Below are 15,851 nucleotides of genomic sequence, written 5' to 3'. Positions count from 1 at the left end.
TTTATAAGATTTCATTCTATTTACTTAATATAATATCACACAACAGCCATTAAACTTGAAATTAATAATTCTTCAGTAAGCTGAGCAACTTACAAATAAAGTGATAACATAGATCTTTTTTTGTAAATATTGATGATTTTTTAAAACTAAGGTCAAATAAAAAATATGTGTGTTTCTTATTACCCTACCCTCCCTATTTTTTAAGCTCAAAATTAGCCTACTGATTTTTTTTTGTAATTTTTCAATATGCTCTTTAAAGTCAGAATGTCCCTCCCATAGACATATGATAGTCATGATAGTCTCAATGTAAAAACATATGGTAAAATAAAAATAAATCTGTACCTACCAACTCTATTTGTTCAAAGATGTAAAAGGAAACACACATATTTTTATTTTGGCCTAACAATGTTTGTTTGTGAATGTAGTTTTCTTCATGTTAAAATTCATACACTTACGAGAAATGTAAACAGATTGATTAAAACACTCAACTCTCATTGTCTTTTGGAGTGATTACACTTGAACCTGTTTTTTGAAGTGTTTATATACCAACACCCATAGCAACAATGTTACATTGAATCAGTGTCCTACATTTAAGTTGAAAAGCTAACTATTATAAAATACTTACAGGGCAGTTAAGGAATATATGTAGAAATCTTCTGATTCGGACATCTCGTGGCACATCACCTGTCGTTGAAGTTAAATACTGTAAAAGTTTCTGAACAAGTCCACTATGTATTATTTCAAATGGAGACACATCGCTGTCCTTCATTATATTAGCTATCTCTTTCAGACAATCTATTCCACAGTCATCCTGAAGAAAAATCATTCTAGGTCATACAAATGTTACAAAAGTTTTAAAGTAGTTATGTTCATGAGGAGTTGATGGATTCTATAACCAAGCAAATCTGCTACACTAGAGGTTATCGACATAATTAATCAAATTAGATGTTGTTCATCAAGGTAACAAGTACTCCTCATTTTATAACACATTTTCTGATGAGAAAACAGCCATTCAATCGCTGAGAAATCAAGATGATGTTTTGATGAAACCAGCACACAAGGGAAGTGCCCTTGTGATAATGGACAAAGCTAACTACACCAAAGAAGCAGGGCATCAGCCCTCTGATCAGAGATTATTAGAAGTTTTACCATGACTCTACTTCCGAGGTTAAGTTCCAAAGTTATTACTGTGTTACAAACCATGCACAATGACGCTCACATAGATGAGGATACAATCAGATATTCAAAACCTGTGATCACCCAGCCTTGTTGACTGTATCTTCTTCCCAAAATACACACGGTTAACAACCTTGGTAGACCCATTGTATCCAAAACACGGCCATTCAACTGAGAAAATTCTTGTGATTCATCGTTGTTCATAGACTCCAATTTAAGATCTCATGTAGAAAATCATTCTTTGAACATTAAAGACACCACAGATTACCTTCGTAAAATTAAATCCATGAACCCTCTTCTTCTGAAAACTCTCCTTGTCACTTTGGATGTCACCTCATTGTATACCAACATACCTCATGATGACAGAATACAAACGTGCAAGGAAACTCTCCTTGTCACTTTGGATGTCACCTCATTGTATACCAACATACCTCATGATGACAGAATACAAACGTGCAAGGAAACTCTCCTTGTCACTTTGGATGTCACCTCATTGTATACCAACATACCTTATGATGACAGAATACAAACGTGCAAGGAAACTCTCCTTGTCACTTTGGATGTCACCTCATTGTATACCAACATACCTCATGATGACAGAATACAAACGTGCAAGGAAACTCTCCTTGTCACTTTGGATGTCACCTCATTGTATACCAACATACCTCATGATGACAGAATACAAACGTGCAAGGAAACTCTCCTTGTCACTTTGGATGTCACCTCATTGTATACCAACATACCTCATGATGACAGAATACAAACGTGCAAGGAAACTCTCCTTGTCACTTTGGATGTCACCTCATTGTATACCAACATACCTCATGATGACAGAATACAAACGTGCAAGGAAACTCTCCTTGTCACTTTGGATGTCACCTCATTGTATACCAACATACCTCATGATGACAGAATACAAACGTGCAAGGAAACTCTCCTTGTCACTTTGGATGTCACCTCATTGTATACCAACATACCTCATGATGACAGAATACAAACGTGCAAGGAAACTCTCCTTGTCACTTTGGATGTCACCTCATTGTATACCAACATACCTCATGATGACAGAATACAAACGTGCAAGGAAACTCTCCTTGTCACTTTGGATGTCACCTCATTGTATACCAACATACCTCATGATGACAGAATACAAACGTGCAAGGAAACGTGGGACTCACACAACACTTTAGAACCACCGACCAAATATTAGGTCTAGCTGCTGACTATGGTTCTGAGATGCAACAATTTCACCTTCAATGGGGAACATTACCTTCAGATAACAAGGACAGCAATGGGGGCAATCATGCAGTAACTGGTGTACAATCAGAAAATTACATTGGTTATCCAGTAAAAAGATAACATTCATTTGTTTATTTCAGAGTTTAGTTTAGCATTCATTATTCTCTGAATGAGTAAACATTAATGGGAAGCATGCCTCCAGGTAGAAAACCCATTAGTTGCCTAGGGCTGTTTTCTGTTTGGTCAGATTGTTGTCTCTTTGACACGTTCCCTGTTTCTATTCTATTCATCTTTAGCTGAGCAACAAATCTCTTTGATAACTTAAATTTGGTTGGGAGTTTTTTGTAACATTCATAAAATTGTAGAAATAAACAAGAATGTGTCCATAATACTTGAATGTCTCCCCCACACTATCATTTCCTATGTTTAGTGGATCATAAAATTGGGGTCAAAACTGTAATTTGGTATTAAAACAAGAAAGATCATATCATAGAGAACATGTGTACTAAGTTTTAAGTTGAGTGGACTTAAACTTCATCAAAAACTACCTTGACCAAAAACTTCAACATTAATGGGACAGACCTACAAACAGATGCACAGACTGAAAAACATGATACTCCTAAGTTGGGCATAAAAACTAACTGACAATCAATCTCACAATTTTTGTGAAAATTTCATAGATTTCTATTTACTTAAACTAAAGTTGTAGTGCTAAAACCAATGTGTCTTCAGCTGATGACGACAACGACAAGGACAACGACAAGGACAACGACGACGCCAACGTCATACCAATATACGACCGCAAATATTTTTTGCAGTATAGTCTGTTGAGTATATTGAGAGATTTACGATAGGAATAAAATGTATCCCTACCAATACTGTTAAAAGATCTGTGGCAGTACAAAGTCTGTTTAGTATCTTGAGAGATTTATAAAAGGAATAAAATGTATCCCTACCTCTACTGTTAAAAGATCTGTGGCAGTACAAAGTCTGTTGAGTATATTGAGAGCAGGGTGACTTGATCCTTGGGTCTCATTACCAAAATACTCTTCTAAAAATCTAGATGCTGAAATAGACGAAGATTCTATCTAATTTCCAGCTAAATTGAAATTTATATGAAATCAAACAACAAAAGTCATACTTGCAGTACTAGAAAGACACAGATTATTGTGGCAATGACAGATCTCTACTTTCAGCAAATTCTGCTCAAGCTTTGACAGAATATTAATGCTTTATTTACTTTATAGTTTCTACTTATTATTAGAATCTAAAGCAACGTTACAGATATATTTAATTCCATTATTAATTCATGAAATCTGCAATACAAAATATCCTGCGAGCATTAAAGAATCCATAAATATCCTCAACAATGAATCACTAATACTATTTTTTATCTGTAAGATAAACTTGAGCAGTATATATTGGTCTCTTTATGTGTGTGATGTATATCCTTTTTTATACTCAGGACAATATATAGCTTAACTTACTGTGTTAAAGACTGTTTATTGCCCACTAGATGTCTTTTGAGCTGTATCATTGATGTTTACCCCTTATCTATTATTTATATTGAAAGCTGATATATATTCACCATGAAAGTTGAAGAAATAAAGGACTACCTTTTGAAGTTTAAAACAAGTTAAATCAAGCACTAAGTAAAACTGGTACCTTGCTCTTTAACCCAAGCTTTCACTTTCTCTTTGTTGCATGGGCTGGTTATCAGCACAGGTTTAGGACTAAAGGCATCCTGAAATAAAACAATAAAAAGCAAATAATAAATAAAAGAAATCATTTCCAAATGGTAAACATTGAATTGATGCCATAGAGAAATGAAAATGGTCCAATATAACAATGGACTTTTTAAAATCAAATCATGCATGTTTCAGATTACAAATCAGACATATGCATTTAACAGGATAAAAGATTTATTTATTTATCATGCTTGAAATGGGTTTTTTAAGGCAAATATTGGCTTCAGAATAATCAGAAGCATAAGTTTGTTGTTGCAAATGTGATGAAAGACAGCAGGACCCATAGTAGTTCTTTCCTATTGTTTACCAATGGTTCCTAGAACATGGTTTTATTGCATATTTGTTTATAAAGTAAAACCTTTGGGCAGCATAGGTTCTCATAGTAAATGATATATGACTTACACTTCTGGTAAGACTGGTCAAAAGTCTCGGCTGACCAACCTTTGATAAGCCAGATTTAGGTGGCTCTGATGAAGAAGAAAACTTTCCCCATGTTCGTGGATTCAAACTACTTGGTAAGAAAGACATCTTTGAACTTGATTTCCCTTCCTTCCCTGCAAAATAATATAAATATAGAAATTCTTAACAAAATTCAATTAAATGTACAGTTAACACAATGGTGTTGAATTAAAGCTTTAACCTTTCCTCCAACATTCATAAGTTTCACATTATTTAGAAAATGTATAGAAATGCTTAACAAAATAGATCTTACATTATCACTGAACTAGTATAAATTTGTTTAGGGGTCAGCTGAAGGGCCCCTCCGGGTGCTGGAATTTCTCTCTACATTGAACACCTGTTGGTGACCTTCTGCTGTTATTTTTTCTATGGTCGGGTTGTTGTCTCTTTGACACATTCCCCATTTCCATTCTCAATTTTACTTAGTTCAATTAAATGTACAGTTAACACAATTTTACCTGCAGACTTTGCCCTATTAGAACTTGTTTCCCTCGACAGGAGATCCTTTTGTTGGGGTATATTTATTTTTACATGCAAATTTTGCTCTATTAGAACTTGTTTCCCATGGCAGGAGATCCTTTTGGCGGGCCAGGGTATATTTAATTTTACCTGAAGACTTTGCCCTATTAGAACTTCTGTTTCCCACGGCAGGAGATCCTTTCGTTGGGGTATATCTATTTTACCTTCAGACTTTGCCCTATTAGAACTTCTGTTTCCCATGGCAGGAGATCCTTTTGTTGGGATATATCTATTTTTACCTGCAGACTTTGCCCTATTAGAACTTCTGTTTCCCACGGCAGGAGATCCTTTCGTTGGGGTATCTGTAGGAGATTCATCTGTATTTTTACATTTACGACCCAGTGATCTTTTTGGTGGTTTCTTCCTTTTCAACACATCACTTAGTCTCCTGGAAATGTAAATATTTCAATTTTCATGATTATCATATTTATTACAGATACTGAATATGACATATTTGTTGGAAAGGGTCATAGTGGTAACTTTTACATCGAAAAATGAACAGTAAAACCAGCTCTGAAAATCAAGGAACAGCTTTACTGAATAAACCGATGAGAATCAATGAACAGCTTTACTGAATAAACCAATGAGAATCAAGGAACAGCCTTACTGAATAAACCGATGAGAATCAAGGAACAGCTTTACTGAATAAACCAATGAGAATCAAGGAACAGCCTTACTGAATAAACCGATGAGAATCAAGGAACAGCTTTACTGAATAAACCAATGAGAATCAAGGAACAGCCTTACTGAATAAACCGATGAGAATCAAGGAACAGCCTTACTGAATAAACCGATGAGAATCAAGGAACAGCTTTACTGAATAAACCGATGAGAATCAAGGAACAGCTTTACTGAATAAACCGATGAGAATCAAGGAACAGCTTTACTGAATAAACCGATGAGAATCAAGGAACAGCTTTACTGAATAAACCGATGAGAATCAAGGAACAGCTTTACTGAATAAACCGATGAGAATCAAGGAACAGCTTTACTGAATAAACCAATGAGAATCAAGGAACAGCTTTACTGAATAAACCAATGAGAATCAAGGAATAGCTTTACTGAATAAACCAATGAGAATCAAGGAACACCTTTACTGAATAAACTGATGAGAATCAAGGAACAGCTTTACTGAATAAACCGATGAGAATCAAGGAACAGCTTTACTGAATAAACCAATGAGAATCAAGGAACAGCTTTACTGAATAAACCGATGAGAATCAAGGAATAGCTTTCCTGAATAAGCCGATGAGAATCAAGGAACAGCTTTACTGAATAAACCGATGAGAATCAAGGAACAGCTTTACTGAATAAACCGATGAGAATCAAGGAATAGCTTTCCTGAATAAGCCGATGAGAATCGAGGAACAGCTTTACTGAATAAACCAATGAGAATCAAGGAACAGCTTTACTGAATAAACCAATGAGAATCAAGGAATAGCTTTCCTGAATAAACCAATGAGAATCAAGGAACACCTTTACTGAATAAACTGATGAGAATCTTTTCAGATTTGATCAACTTGTTGATGTGTTCAAATCAGAAAATCCATTAGCTCTCAATTTTTTCTTTACAAGATTTGAGAAAAAATATGTTTCTCCACAAAGAATATGTTGATGCAGCATTTTACTTACATTTGAGAAAAAAATGTAAATCTCTGACGTAGAAGATGCTAACATAAAATTTCAGTAGATATATAAGAAGATGTGGTACGAGTGCCAATGAGAAAACTCTCCATCCAAGTCACAATTTGTTTAAGAAAAACCATTATAGGTCTCAGTGTCATTATTTTTATAATTATAGATTATCGTTGATCATCTCAACGAGATTGATTTTCTCGCTTGAGCTGGTACAGCGAAAGTGAGAAAAGCAATCGAGTTGAGATGACCAAAGATAATCTGTTTATCGCTATTTTACCTATGACGACGTTGTCAATTTCATGTCAATTTCGTTAGCAACGCCACGTGGTCTCCTTAGTTTCTAGCGATAATTTTTCCATCTCAAGCGAGAAGCATGATATGAAAATTATCACAAAAAGAGTTCAAAAGAAAATTGCACAAAATAGCGATAATGTAACATACATTGAAGAAGAGCTGTGTTCCTTTAGCTGACACAGAACTAATGTAACTTTTAATTGTCTTATTTTTATAATGTTACATACATTGAGCTGTGTTCCTCTAGCTGACACAGAACTAATGTTACATTTAATTGTCTTATTTTTATAATGTTATATACATTGAGCTGTGTTCCTCTAGATGACACAGAACTAATGTTACATTTAATTGTCTTATTTTTATAATGTTACATACATTGAGCTGTGTTCCTCTAGATGACACAGAACTAATGTTACATTTAATTGTCATATTTTTATAATGTTACATACATTGAGCTGTGTTCCTCTAGCTGACACAGAACTAATGTTACATTTAATTGTCTTATTTTTATAATGTTACATACATTGAGCTGCGTTCCTCTAGCTGCCACAGAACTAATGTTACATTTAATTGTCTTATTTTTATAATGTTACATACATTGAGCTGTGTTCCTCTAGCTGACACAGAACTAATGTTACATTTAATTGTCTTATTTTTATAATGTTACATACATTGAGCTGTGTTCCTCTAGCTGACACAGAACTAATGTAACATTTAATTGTCTTATTTTTATAATGTAACATACATTGAGCTGTGTTCCTCTAGCTGACACAGAACTAATGTTACATTTAATTGTCTTTATGGTTACTTATAATTTTACTCACATTTGAGAAGAGCTGTGTTCCTCTGACGTTGAAGCCACAACGTTTGATGCTCCGTCTAATTTTTTATCAATACTTTCTGATGATGTACTGCTGCTTGTGATACTTGCTGAGGAACTTGACACAGATGCTGGTGGGGGGATGGATGTTGATGGTGAAGGTGATGCCTTGACAGGGGATGGGGCCTGGGGATCTATTTCTGTTAATTTCTTTATCTGATGCATAACTCCTTAAACAAATGTAAATGCCAGATTAAAAATCGATAAATCTTACAAGCTTCAATTACTTGGTCCTAACTATCTCACTTAAGTGTTGTCTAATCTAGTAGTTAGAAATGTAAGACAGCTTTTAAAGACTATAATTTAATAATTTCCCCCCTTCTGTATTTGTTTAATTATCATATTGCACAATGTAGATTTGTTTAACCCTAAAAAACAATCAGCTTAATAATACTTTAGAGAATTTTATCAAAAAAGGAATTGAAAAAAGAAAAACTAACCTTCTCTTCTAAAATATATGGAGAAAACATCTGGTAATTTTTGCATCAGTATTTCTGCCATCTGTACAGCAGCTACAACCACTTTTAAATCATTAGATGCCATCATGGCAGCAATGTGGCTGGACACAGGCTGTGTTTGTAAAATACTTCTCAACAGGTCTGCTCCAGCATAGAATATCATTCGTAATAATGTCTGTAGGCACTTGTGTCGTACTGTCGGACCAGCCTAGAGGAAGTAAGCATAGAATATCATTCATAATAAATGTCTGTAGGCACTTGTGTCGTACTGTAGGACCAGCCTAAAGGAAGTAAGCATAGAATATCATTTGTAATAATGTCTGTAGGCACTTGTGTCGTACTGTAGGATCAGCCTAAAGGAAGTAAGCATAGAATATCATTCGTAATAATGTCTGTAGGCACTTATATCGTACTGTAGGACCAGCCTAACGGAAGTAATGTCAAAAATTGTGTATAAGATTCCTAACAGTTGGTAAACTGAAGTTGTAGAACACGAATCATTCCATTTGTAAAGGTGCATAACTTTAGAATGGTAAAAGTGACACCATTAAAATTCCAACTTGATCTCTTTTCAAGATTACCTTAGCCGTATTTGGCACCACTTTTTGGAATTTTGGGTCCTCAATGCTCTTCAACTTTATACTTGTTTGGCTTTAAAACTATTTTGATTTGAGCGTCACTGATGAGTCTTATGTAGATGAAACACGCATCTGGCGTACTAAATTATAATCCTGGTACCTTTGATAACTATTCAAGGTAATAACACTGTGTATAAGTTTCATAACATTTGATTAAGGCAAAATAGAGTCAGAGAACTGAAACCAATCCCAGGATAAACGGACAGAGGTACAGATGTAAAACTTTATTACCCAAACAGCAGTGGCATTAAATCAAAACAAAAGCAAAATTACAACAAGCAAATATCTGAAAACTAACAAATAATTATTTACAACTGATATCAAATGAGTTGCAATTCATATCAATAATATCAATTTAGCAAAATAGATGCTATGGATCAATTCAAACTTTTAGAAAGTAAAATGTATTTAAGGACTTACAGATGAACTATAGACTTCATACAAGACAGAGAAGAGAGTTTGTATGAAAGCTGAGGCTAACTCCATGTCCTCCTTTAGGATTTCTGCTCTAGAATCACATCTATCTACCAGTGGATCTGCGGTTGTAGTGGAGGATAGTGGTGTTGTGGTATTGGTGGAGGACCCTGTAATAATAAATATAAATTGTTAGAATTTTAGAATTTCTGCTCTAGAATCCAATCTATCTACCAGTGGATCTGTGGTTTGGGATGTCCCTGTAAAATCACAGACCTTTTTTATCAAAACAAAATCTTCAAGAATGACAAAACTAGTTTAGAGCCTGTGTCGCTCACCTTGGTCTATGTGCATATCATAAACTAAGGACACAGATAGATTCATGACAAAATTGTGTTTTGGTGATGGTGATGTGTTTTTAGATCTTAGTTAACTGAACATTCTTGCTGCTTACAATTATCTCTATCTATAATTATTTATGAATTTACAAAATTCTTGAAAAATGTTAAAAATTGACCATAAACGGCAATAACTCTTTAAAGGGTCAATTGACCACTTTGATCATGTTGACTTATTTGTAGGTCTAACTTTGCTGTACATTATTGCTGTTTACAGTAAGATAATAACCAAAAGCTGCAAAATCTTCTTAAAATCAATATACCTAATATCAAATCAAGCATGAAGAAATAAAGGTGTGCGAAACTGATTTGCTGGACTGATGGATGGACAGGCAGACAGACAGGCGGAGTGAGCTGATGTCCCACCGACTGCGTTGCAAGTAGCTAATAAGTTTAAAACCAAAGATGAATGATATCCAATACATAAGAGTTAACAACAAATACCAAGGATTTTATAACATTTTCAAATATAGCCAAAAAAGTAGTGTTTTGAAGCAGTTTAATAAACACTAAAATTGTTACTTTTATGTAGTATTTTGAAGCAGGTTTACACACATTTTATAGCAAGTGTAGAGATGTAAAACATCTCACTTTTATGAGTCATTCAGGGTTTTCATTAGTTTGAACTTGAAAACAATTTGCATTAAAACATTTTTTCTGATTAATATTTTCAAAGCAGACTCCTTTTTTCATTCTGTAAAATCAACATATTTTTTTCATGCATTCACTGAATGAATTTTAAAAGACTAAGTAGAAGACAAGTTTATTTTTCATCACACTGCCTGGACTGGTTTTAATTTCTAACCTGTAGGTTGTGGGACACCAAATGAATTAAGTTTCCTCTGTACAGGTCGTGCTGTGCCTGTGTCTTCATTAATCTGTTGCAAGGAGTTAAAGTCTATTGTATATGACCTGCCCATAGTAGATAAACTGACCTCATCCTCTCCAGCTTGATAGGCTGCCTGTAATAAGATTAAATATAACACTATCATGCCTGTTATAAGATTAAATATGACACTTACATAAAATATTTTCTACACACTAGTATTACATCAAATATTTTCTACACACTATCAAACATTCATACTCAAATGGGAACTTTGATGAGTATTTAACATTCTAAAGATTATCAAACTTTTTACCTTTACACTATCCAATCTATTGCTGAATATATAAATGAGGCCACAATGAGGAGTACTTAATATTTGAGATTTATCACCAAATTGCAACAACACAAGTGCCAGAAGTGGGGAAGATTCTGTCTACCCTTTCCATTACCTGAATTCATCCCTGTGTTTGGTGAGGTTAGTGTTGCTTACACAGTTACACTTAAATATTCTGTGTAATATTTTATGGTGTCTATTCAATTTTGATTTTGTTGTCAGTTTTTAATGTGCCCTTCTTGTTTTACCACCCTTTTTCCACACTACTGTACGTTATTTACCTCTACAATTTTACTATCTATTGCTGTATAATGATGCCAGATACTCCTATCATCCCTCCATTGCCACATAACTGCATCAGTTTGAGTGAACGATCCTTTACGTAACATTTGATCAATTGAAAATATACCATCAGTTGGTAACTTGGGCATAAGTTCCCTGTAAACAATAAACACAACATTAAGTTAAAATAATTCTATGCTTTTATGGTTTATCTATAACAAAGGCATATTTGTCATTTATATAGATACATTTTTATGTAAAAAAATTGTATGCTTTTATTGTTTATCTATAAAAATTGCATACTAGTCATGTATATAGATATAAAAAGATGTGGTTTGAGTGCCAGTGAGACAACTCTCTCTTAGTAAAAGTAAAACCATTATAGCATTAGGTTAAAGAACTGTCTTCAACACAGAGCCTTTGTTCACACCCAGCCAAACAGCACACTACAAAGGGCCCCAAAACTGACATAAAACTGACTGAAACCAAAATATATATCATTATGTATTAAAACCAAGCAAGGATGAGAATTTCCTTGTATCAAAAAGTTATGTTATTCTTTTTCTGAAACATTCTAGTCGCCGATCTGTGAAGAAAATTAGGAAACATGTTTGTATTTCAGGATGATTTTGTTTAATTAATGATACTCCCTTTGTCAAAGTTATATATCAGCAATAACGTCTTTGTAAAAACAATAACCAAGTGATAATTCCTTTAGAACTTGACCTCTGCCAAATATCAACTAATCAGAGGTCAGGGAATTACACAATCACACATCTGTGCATTCACAATCACACAGAAATTTATTACATGAGAAAGCTGTTGGATATGTTTAAACCAAGCAAACAATTCATTATACTGCTGTCAATATTCTTTTAGCCATGATAATACTCTTAAATCTATTATTTTCAAGACAACATTTTGTATGCAAACTAAAGCTTCCATTACTTCGAATAAGATTAGATACATATGTGTCAGTGATAAGGTACAATGATGGGTGATCAGTAAGAAAGGTTAAACCTCATTGGCATAATAAATGAAACCTGAATAATTCAGTCGCTATACTCTACTGCTCATCAATTGCGACATCTTGAGTATGAATGAAAAGTGATTTAATCAGGTGAATGCATTGATATCTTATTAAACAGTAACGTACCCAATAAGACAGACAATCTCATACAGCTCCTGTGGTGTCCTGGACACTAACTGAAATTATATCAAATTCATATACAATTATTATCAACATTTTTGATATTCATTCTTTTTCAGCTTTAAAGAGAAAATCAGTATGCCTTTTAAAATATAATATAATAAACAGCTGCGCCATGAGCGCATGATACACCCGACGTCTTATGTGGAAGTCTTATGCAATAATCATAAATAGTTTCTGAGAAAGTTTTAAGCAATAACCATATATTGTTTTAGAGACACGGCGGGACATGTGAAACCCCCCACCCTGTTTTTTTTTTTACAAAAAACTAAATATTACCAAAATAAAATTTTGAATCAAAACCAAAAAGTTACAGATCTTAAGATTAATATAACAGTTTTAAGCAATAATCATAAATTATTTTTAAGATACGGCGCGACATGTAAAAAACCCTCCCCTGTTTTACAAAATACTCAATTACTCAAAAATAAAATTTTGAATAATCACCAAAAAGTATACAGATCTTTAGATTAATAGAACAAAGAAGTGTGTAAAGTTTTAAGCAATAATCATAAATCGTTTTTGAGATACGACACAACATGTAAAAAAAACCCTTCCCTTTTTTACAAAATACTAATAACTCAAAAATGAAATTTTGAATCATCACCAAAAAGTATACAGATATTGAGATTAATATAACTAAGAAGTGTTTTAAGTTTTAAGTCATAATCAAGAATCGTTTTTGAGATACAGTGCGACATGTGAAAAAAACACACCCCTGTTTTAGTTATAAAGTGCCGTAACTCAAAAAGTTTAAATCTTATTTTCACCAAAAAGTATACAGATCATTTGACCATCATAAGAAACAACTATATTAAGTTTCATGAAATTTGGATAAGTCGTTCTCAAGTTACAGTGCGACATGTTTACGCCGGACAGACGGATAGACGGACAGACAGACACCGGATATTTGTATACCATAATACGTCCCGTCAAAATTTGACAGGCGTATAAAATTTTGATGGGTGTATAAAAAATATGGAGATGTGGTGTCTATCTGCCTGAGTTCAAATAAAGAGTATGAAAGCAATTATAGGCAACCTTTTTATAATGCAATATTTGATATTAATGAAATAAATACATTAAAAACAAGTTTTGTTCTCTTTAAACTTATTTAATGATGATTTTTGAGTAAAATTAGGAAACATGTGTGTTTTACCGATTCAATAATATTGCCAAATGATTTTGTTAATCAAAATTTCCCAATTTTGCATCTTGAAACCACTTTTGTGCATAAATTTCAGGATATTTTTAGGTTCTGTGACCTTGACCATGGACATACTGAGTTCAAAATCAATAAGCGATCTTCCTCTCATTATACATGACCATATTGCCAAGTTTAGTTGCAATCCAATATGTAGTATTTGATTAAACATCTGAGAACACCTTTTCTGCACCTATTTCATCATATTTTAGTAACTATGTAGTTGAAAGAGTTGTCAAGCAAGCATTTATACAATTCATTGTTACCTTGCTTTTGATAAAAGTGTCTATTGATATTCAACAGACTTATTTTCAGACAAATTTCAAGTAAATAAATATGTAAAATATTTATCATAGCTAAAATACCCACCTCAACAACATTTTCAGTCTGTTCAGAAGTTCCCACCAAAAGATAGCACAAAGTATCAGCTATTTCTAAAAATAAATAATGTTTAAATTTACTGCAAGTGACACCAGAAATTAAAAAGATAATCAAAACAAAAACTTTAAAAAGACAACAAAGGTGGTTTAGCATATAAATAAAAGAAAACATATTGAATTATCACTGTTCCTTTTTCTTCTTTTTCTTCATTTCGATAGCCTTTTATAGAGTCAAATGGGTATACGTACTAGGAAATACTTCACAAAAAAAATTAATGGTTTTCGTTGTTTCTGGAGCTTTGCTTTAAATAAAATCTTTCTATTTTACTCTTTGTATGGACGGATAAACTATCTTGTCTATTGTAATTAAAAAAAATACCTTTCAACCAATATAAACCAAAACAATTGATCCAAAATATATTTTTCAGATAAGAAAAAGTTGTAGTTGTTTATTCATATTGGCAAGTTTTGCCAGGTCGTGGATGCCAAACAAAATGATAGAATAAGACACATATTTAATCAAATCAGGCAATTTATTCTTTTGATAAAGTGGCATACTTAGCCTTTTTCAACTGATTTTAATAGTTCTTATGTTGTACTGTTACAACACTGTCAAATGTTAGGGGAGGGTTAAGATCCCACTGACATGTTAAACCTGCCATATTCTGTATGTATGTGCCTATCCCAAGTGAGCCTGTAAATCTGTGGTTGTCGTTTGTTGCTGTTACATATTTATCATTCATTCATTTATTTGTACATAAATTAGGCTGTTAGTTTTCTTGTTTGATTTTTTTTACATTCATGTTTTCAGGGGCTTTTATAGCTGACTGTGCGGTATGGGCTTTTCTCACTGTTCAAGACCTATAGTTGTTAATTTCTGTGTCATTTGGTTTCTGGTGGAGAGTTGTCTCATTGACAATCATACCACATCTTCTTATTTATAAATATTTTGTCTTATTGACAATCATACCACATCTTCTTATTTATAAATATTTTGTCTTATTGACAATCATACCACATCTTCTTATTTATAAATATTTTGTCTCATTGGCAATCATACCACATCTTCTTATTTATAAATATTTTGTCTTATTGACAATCATACCACATCTTCTTATTTATAAATACTTACTCTGTTTGAGTAGAACAACAGCTAGATCAGGACAGCTGGCACACATTATTGCTAACATTCTGATCACCATAACAAAGATACCAGTACTAATAACAGGTGGGCTCACAACCAACTACAAAAGAATTGTAATTTAAACAAATTTGACCACTGCATGATAAGCACATCCTATACATGAATATTGTTGATTTATGTTTGAACCTTTTAAAAAAGCAAAAGTTAATAAATGTATGTTTTAGTTCATGGAAAGGACATGTTTACCTACAGAGGAATTCTAATACAGATACATTAATAGCTAAAATCTTTTAAAAACATTATGTTACATAATTGAAAAATATAAATTAATTATTTATTGTTTTTGTTCTATTTTAAGTGAATATCATGGCTGTGCACATAGAAATAATGTGTATTCATTTAACATAAGGCAAACTGCATAGTAAATACTTATTTGATACAAAATTACTCCCCACAATATACAGAATTTTTGGCAATATTTTAAATTTTGGGAAAATTGCAACAAGAAAGTTCATAGATCATTTCCTGAAATCATAATGTTTGAGCAATAAAGAGCAGGCAGCAATTCTGAATTTACTGCAATGAATATCAGTTACAGCCAAGTATT

General features: G+C 33.1%; 1 protein-coding gene across 3 annotated transcripts in view; it reads right to left on the bottom strand.

Moving 5' to 3' along the window:
- The window catches only part of LOC139518127 (E3 ubiquitin-protein ligase TRIP12-like), a 64,273-nt gene that overhangs the window by 26,368 nt on the left and 22,054 nt on the right, over positions 1 to 15,851 (bottom strand). For all 3 annotated transcript variants that reach the window (XM_071309811.1, XM_071309812.1, XM_071309814.1), the window contains 13 exons: positions 15,233 to 15,344; positions 14,090 to 14,154; positions 12,463 to 12,512; positions 11,306 to 11,462; positions 10,667 to 10,823; positions 9,470 to 9,633; positions 8,394 to 8,619; positions 7,898 to 8,123; positions 5,381 to 5,529; positions 4,566 to 4,717; positions 4,081 to 4,159; positions 3,372 to 3,481; positions 626 to 811 (listed from right to left, as the gene is read on the bottom strand). In XM_071309811.1, the coding sequence (XP_071165912.1) occupies positions 626 to 811; positions 3,372 to 3,481; positions 4,081 to 4,159; positions 4,566 to 4,717; positions 5,381 to 5,529; positions 7,898 to 8,123; positions 8,394 to 8,619; positions 9,470 to 9,633; positions 10,667 to 10,823; positions 11,306 to 11,462; positions 12,463 to 12,512; positions 14,090 to 14,154; positions 15,233 to 15,344 (1,833 nt within the window). The remainder of the gene's footprint in view (positions 1 to 625; positions 812 to 3,371; positions 3,482 to 4,080; positions 4,160 to 4,565; positions 4,718 to 5,380; positions 5,530 to 7,897; positions 8,124 to 8,393; positions 8,620 to 9,469; positions 9,634 to 10,666; positions 10,824 to 11,305; positions 11,463 to 12,462; positions 12,513 to 14,089; positions 14,155 to 15,232; positions 15,345 to 15,851) is intronic.

The sequence above is a fragment of the Mytilus edulis genome, chromosome 3, assembly GCF_963676685.1.
Source record: "Mytilus edulis chromosome 3, xbMytEdul2.2, whole genome shotgun sequence".
NCBI classification, from domain to species: Eukaryota; Metazoa; Mollusca; class Bivalvia; order Mytilida; family Mytilidae; genus Mytilus; species Mytilus edulis.
The sequence above is the reverse complement of the archived record's forward strand: the minus strand, read 5'-3'. Positions and strand labels throughout refer to the sequence as shown.